The 6,746-nt window shown below is 40.8% G+C and overlaps 1 protein-coding gene across 1 annotated transcript; it reads right to left on the reverse strand.

Annotated features, from left to right (window-relative positions):
- Nucleotides 1–1,620: 1,620 nt before the first annotated feature.
- On the reverse strand, nt 1,621–6,048 carry LOC133523835 (uncharacterized). Its single transcript, XM_061859581.1, has 2 exons — nt 5,067–6,048; nt 1,621–1,773 (listed from the first exon to the last, which is right to left on the reverse strand). Exons 1-2 carry the CDS (start codon nt 5,870–5,872, stop codon nt 1,761–1,763), a joined length of 819 nt encoding a protein of 272 aa, XP_061715565.1. The 5' UTR covers nt 5,873–6,048; the 3' UTR covers nt 1,621–1,760.
- Nucleotides 6,049–6,746: the final 698 nt, after the last annotated feature.

Raw genomic sequence — 6,746 nt, forward strand, 5'->3', positions numbered from 1 at the left:
TGTTTTGTAAGTCCATGAAGTCCACTTATAGAGGTAAGACTCAGTTCTGGTAATTACTCACTCCCTGCGGTCGGATATGTAAGTCTAATCAAGTACATACGCTCATCATAACTATGATGAGGGAGGCAGGATTGGCAAGGTCAAACTTGGAGCTAAAAAAAGCCAAGAGCCAAGTCCGATTTGGAAAGGGGAGGCGGTTGGTATCGAGATTCTTACCTATTTTGCTATAATTTTCTTAACTATTTAATTTATCATAAAATATATAAATATATATTTGCGATTCTCACAATCCCTTTCATTTGATATTACACATCAAAAATTATAAAACAAAATAAAGTATTATTATTACTTAGAGATTTAGAAATAAACAATAAAATAAAAAGTCCCTTAATGTGGAATTACAAAAAAAAACAAATAAATTACAAAAATACACTTAAATTATTTAGAGGTGTAAATGTCTCCTAGTTAATCAATTTATTCTTAGAGATGTAAAGGTTCTCCAAGATTAAAAATCCTGTGTAATCAAAACATTAATTAAGATAAAAGAAACATATGAGAACCGAATAAAGTGTCTCATTGTAGTTATATTCAAAAAGGCTGGTGTTACAGGTGTCTATGGGTGGCGGCAATTTCTTACAATCAGGTGATCCGTCTGCTCGTTTGCCTTCTGTATCATAAAAAAGTAGTCAGACCAGTATCGGCAGTCTCCACACACAGCACCCATTCACGAGTATGACGCGTATCTCAGCCATCGCCTCCCTCAACCTTCATTCGGGTAAGTGGCGACCCGATCAACGACGCCACCGTAAGCAAAGATTTCTGACGATGGTTGTAGAGTGATAAGACCGCCTGTTACTACCTTCTCTTCACATTGTAAATTTGTTTTTAAATTTGTTTTCTTTGTGGTGCAATAAAGTATCTTTACTTACTTACTTCTTAAGCGGGCTACGGGCTATATTAATATTTACATAGTAATAATATGTAGCTGTGAAACACATCATTTTGTGCTTCTGTATTACATAAAAGACGTTCTCGTACATCTTTCTCTTTTACTCCCATTAAGGCGTAATTAGAGTTACAGAGAAAGATGCCCGTAATTTGCGAATTTCGGTGTTCGCGGTACGCCCTCCGGTCTTACCTCCCATGGAAATATAGGCACTATAGACAACGCCTTACAGTTATTTTGGCATGGCATGATTGGTTCTGTAAACGTGACACGTGGCAGAATCAATCAGCGGGCTTCCGGGATCGTCGGGTCAGTGCACTGTGGGCTGAATATGGGGGTGTTGGTCATTCCACGAAAAAAAACGCGAGTCACGATCTCATTGCGTATTTTTCGGGTTTCGTAGTTCAATAGGAACAAAACGGATCCTCAAATAACGTTTTAAGTATGATATTAATTATGAGTCTAAATAAAACATAAATAATAAAAATATTAGTCTAATTATCAGGTCAAGTGGGATATAAGAGGATTAAATTAATAAATTGTAAGAAAAAAAAACATTTATGTTATGAAGGAATGTGAAATAAAAGACTCGTAAAGTCGACCAGTCAGTACCACCCATATCTTCGTAAGTAAGTAAGTAGATATATATATGATGAATGATATATGTAGAGATATATGTGGGTAGAGTGGGGAGCAATGAAACGCAATCGTACCGAGGCACAGCTGGTTTATTACTGACTTTGTATGTGTAGGTAATGGGATGCGTGCGCGCGCACACATAGACATGCATACATACATATCAACTCCTCCCGACTTAATTTGGGAATCTGGGGACAATTACAACAAATTACTTAATTGCTAAACCTTATAATTAATTTTCTTAAGCCTAGGTCTTAAGTTACATCCAGGCTGAGGAGCAGGCGATGAGCCAGACGAGACTCCCTCCCTATTGTCTTGCACCGGTTGCTCAGAATGCTCCGATGATTCAAATACCTGATTATTTTCACTCGCACTCATAGGAGTCTCGGTCTCAGTCATCTCTCCCTCCGCGATTCTCACCTCTTCCCCCGTACTGTCCGATTGATCATTAACCGTAATTGGAATATCAAGTGAACAAGTGAGAGGGTCTGATTCAGGTGTGTAATCGGCAGAATTTGACGTTGATACGTCAGTTGACGATAACAGATCAGTTTCCACATTCGTATATTTTAATAATTGATCGATATGCCTCTTACCTACAATATCATTCTCTAATTTTACCTCATACATTCTATTGCCAAGTTTCTTAGATATACACGCTTTTTTCCAACAAGGTTTACGGTTTTCATAACATCTGGCCCACACTAGGTCACCTATTTCGAACCGTCTAACATTTTTATTGTTATCATTTTCCTTATTATTGTTTCCGCGCGGCGCCGGCGCCGGCGGTCGCAACAAGTCCAGCCGACAGCGTAGCTCGCGGCCCAACATTAACTTAGCCGGGCTGGCACCCGTCGTACAGTGTGCAGTGTTACGGTATTCAAATAAAAAGTCTTGTAACTTTTCATCTATGATCTGAGCACACGAGTGACACTGTAAAATGGACTTTAGCTGCGTCTTACAAGTGCGAACATTTATCTCGGCGATCCCGTTACTGCACGGGTGGTAAATAGGCGACGTAAGGTATTGTATCCCGTTTATTTTGCAAAACTCGACAAATTCCTGAGAAGCTATTTTTGCATCATTATCCGAGACAATAACTCTTGGAAGACCGAACCTAGCAAACAAAAACTTCAATTTTATTATTAAATTCCGCGTAGTTAAATTGTTCCCCATATCTAAGCATTCCAGCCATTTACTAAAGGCATCTACTACTATTAAGAACGACCTTTGACCCACCGAGAAATAGTCTATATGTACCCTTTGCCACGCAGAGGTGGGGCGGGCCCATGGCGAAGGAGGGGCGCGCGGGGGCGCGCCGCGCTGATGCACGCATACGGTACATGCATTAATCAGCTGTTCGATATCCTTATCTATGTTAGGCCACCATAAGCGCGCTCGTGCATTACTTTTTGTTTTGACTATTCCCTGGTGCGATTTGTGCAATTCTTGTAGCAACCTAGACCTATAAGTCGCCGGAATAACCACCTTATGCCCTCGTAATAAGCAACCTTGTTCTACGTCGAGTTCGTTACGGCATAAAAAGTATGGATAAATATTCCTACATTTAATTTTACGTGGCCAGCCATACTGTATATACCTAAGTACAGTACGTAAACACTTATCGCTGGCTGTCGCTACCTGAATATCTTTATATGTTAACGGGAGACTGTTTAATTGCATTGAATTTAAAGTATGTATTTCCTCATCTTCAAGTGCTGACTCCTGCGGATCCTGATTCTGAGTCGGTATACGCGAGAAATAATCCGCAACCTCGTTTTGTTTACTGGTAATATATTTAATTTTGTAATTATATGCTGACAAAATTATGCCAAACCGGATTAAACGCGACGCTGTCATTACAGGAATACCATTGCTCTTGCCAAATATTGCTAAAAGCGGTTTATGATCCGTTTTCAAAATAAAAGGCTCCTGCCGACCATATAAATATTGGTGGAACCGTGTCACACCAAATACAATTGCTGCAGCCTCTTTGTGAAGCTGGCTATAGTTTTGCTCGCCGGCTGTTAGGGACCTTGAACCATAGGCGAGCGGTCGCTCGATGCCATCGGGGCCAATTTGACCCAGTACTGCCCCAAGACCGTAGGGACCAGCATCTACAGCTACCGTCAGCTGCGCGCTCGGCTCAAAGTGTGTGAGTACGCGATCTGACGCCAGCTCGCGCTTCATCGCCTCGAACGCCGCCTGCTGCCGCTCTGACCACTCCCATTGCGCGTCAGCGCGCAATAGCTCATGTAAAGGCCCTAGCAAAGATGATGCATTTGGAACGAAATTTCGGTAATAGTTAGACATACCCAGGAATCTTTTCAATTCTGTCACATTATTAGGCCGAGGAGCACTCACAATTGCCTCAACTTTCTTTGGGCACTTCAGTAACCCGTCTTTATTAATAATATGACCTAAGTATGTGACGCTTTCCTGAAAAAAAGCACATTTATCTTTACCTAACCTCAACCCCGCATTTTGGAACCGCTTAAAAACTTCCTCTAACCTTTTCAGATGTATTTCTTTAGTGGGCCCCGTTACACACACGTCATCTAAAAACACGGCTACCCCTTCGATACCCGCTAGTACGCTTTCGAGCGCCCGTTGAAAAATCGCGGGCGCACTTGCCAATCCAAATACGAGACGTGTATACATAAACAGGCCCTTAGTCGTATTAATAGTAGTAAGCCTTTGAGAATCTTTGGAAAGTCGGAACTGATTGTACGCTTGACTACAATCCAACTTGGAAAAATGTTGCCCTCCACTAAGTTTTGCGAACACTTCTTCGATACGGGGAAGCGGATACGTATCTATGTATACATCGTTATTTATAGTTATCGAATAGTCCGCGCATATTCTTACACTACCGTTAGCCTTTCGTACCGGTACTATAGGCGTCGCGTAGTCGGAATGATTGACGGGTACCAATATTCCTTTGTCCACGAGTTTCATCAACTCCTCCTCTACGGGACCCTTAAGTGCAAAAGGTAGGGGTCGAGCTTTGCAAAATTTCGGTTTGACACCATGTTTAAGCTGTAACTTTACTTCGCCATATTTAAAACAACCCAAATCATCATTAAATAATTCTTTATATTTATTTAACAACTTATCGGTATCTATATCGCACGAACAGTTTAAATTGTAATTTTTATTTATAGGCAATATACCTAATCCGAACTTGGCCATAAAATCTCGCCCAAGCAAGGCTGGACCTCCATTTCTTATGACATAAAATGAAATTTGCTCTGTCATGCCATTAAATGATACTTGTGTGGAAAAATAACCCAGAGGTAAGATTTTATGACCGTTGTAGAAACATATTCTCATACTACAACTACTTAACTGTGTTTCTGAAAATTCTGTTCGATACATGCTATCTGAAATTACGCTACTGCTCGAACCGGAATCGACTTCCATATCAAACTCCTTTCCGTTAATGGCAACAGACATTAGTATAGGATCATAGTGTACGCACCTTAAACTAAAGACTTTACATTCCTGACAGTCACTGCAATCCTGGTCGTCTGGAGTTACATCTTCAACAGAAATGTTGTTCACACGCGCACTACACACCTTTTTCAAGTGACCTTTATTGTGACATTTTTGGCAACGATAATTTTTAAAACGACACTTATCAGCCTCATGCCCTTTCAAACCGCACACACTACACCGACGCATAGGCTGGTCTCGGCTGGCCGCTTGGCCCGCCCGGCCCATGCTCGCCTTGTACAGTGGCTCTTCCTTAACGGTCACGGTAGGTAAGGCCTTCACCTTCCTTGCACATTCCGCCTGCTGAGCCACTTGTACGGCTTTCGCGAACGTGAGTGTTGCAGCATCCTGTTCGAAAAGCTTGTCACGCTCCGGTCCTGCCCTGAACCCCAGCACGAGCCTGTCCCTCAATATCATATCCAGCGCGCTCCCAAACTCGCAATGCACCGCAAGTCCTCGAACTCGAGCCGCCCATTGCTCGATACTTTCGCCAATATCCCGCGTAGCCGCGTAAAATTTCGCACGGTCTGCGAAAGTACAGCGCTTCGGAGTAAAATGTTGATCGAGTACCTTCACCAACTCGTCGAACTTGACTTCCTCAATCTTCTTAGGATGAACAAGGTTCCTTGCCAATCGGTATGTTTCATCTGACAAATGCGTTAAAAGTAACGCGCCCTTTTTGTCTTCCCCCACTTGATTTAATTTGACAAACTGCAACAGTCGACTATGAAAAATCTCCCATTCCTGGGAATTATGGTCGAAAACAGACAAATTTCCGAAAAAATGCTCCATGTCACTTTTTTGTTACGCGCGGGTAAGACACGACTCGTCGCCACTGAGATATATGTGGGTAGAGTGGGGAGCAATGAAACGCAATCGTACCGAGGCACAGCTGGTTTATTACTGACTTTGTATGTGTAGGTAATGGGATGCGTGCGCGCGCACACATAGACATGCATACATACATATCAACTTTGAAATCGTCAAATTTATCCTGTTTTTGTACTAAAAAGATAGATTGGTCTGTAGATTGGATATTAATAATTGAAATGTGATTAATTAGTAACTACGATATAAAATACGCGTTATACTCGTTAATGGGCGCTGTTTGTAAAGACCGGTCTGTTTAAGCTTACACGGGCTACATGTTATGTTATAAGTATGTAATTGTACTTATGAGTGGCATTAACGTTAGACACTTCATTCGGTTCTTGTCTGTTTGTCTGATTTAATTTCTTGTCTTTTAATTATTTATATATTTCAAGAATTCAAGTCTTGGAGACCCTCTACATCTCTAACGATAATTTAATGATCGTTTTATTTACCTATTATATTTTATATCCCAAACGTAGGGAGTTTTATTTGGCTAAAGAATTTTAGTATTCGTTGGTTGTATTTTTATATCATAGTTTTTTTCTGTAATTCGACATTTAGAGACTGTATGCATCTCTAATAAAGTATCTATTATTTCATTGATTCCATATTTGTAATTGCATTTCGTTACGTTTATTGTTTGTAAAAAATTGACATGTAAAAGTGCCCTTGTGGCCTATTTGCTGAATAAATGTGAGATATGTATTTGAAAAGCATGCGATATGCTTTATTTTTTTGCCCAAAAATTTTGATTATTTCTGTGTCCACGTGCCTTATATTCAGCCCACTGTGT

The sequence above is a fragment of the Cydia pomonella genome, chromosome 12 (genome assembly GCF_033807575.1).
Source record: "Cydia pomonella isolate Wapato2018A chromosome 12, ilCydPomo1, whole genome shotgun sequence".
Taxonomy (NCBI): domain Eukaryota; kingdom Metazoa; phylum Arthropoda; class Insecta; order Lepidoptera; family Tortricidae; genus Cydia; species Cydia pomonella.

Bases quoted from the DNA above. Each gene is read 5' to 3' on its own strand.
- LOC133523835 (XM_061859581.1), bottom strand. From the start codon at position 5,872: ATGGAGCATTTTTTCGGAAATTTGTCTGTTTTCGACCATAATTCCCAG.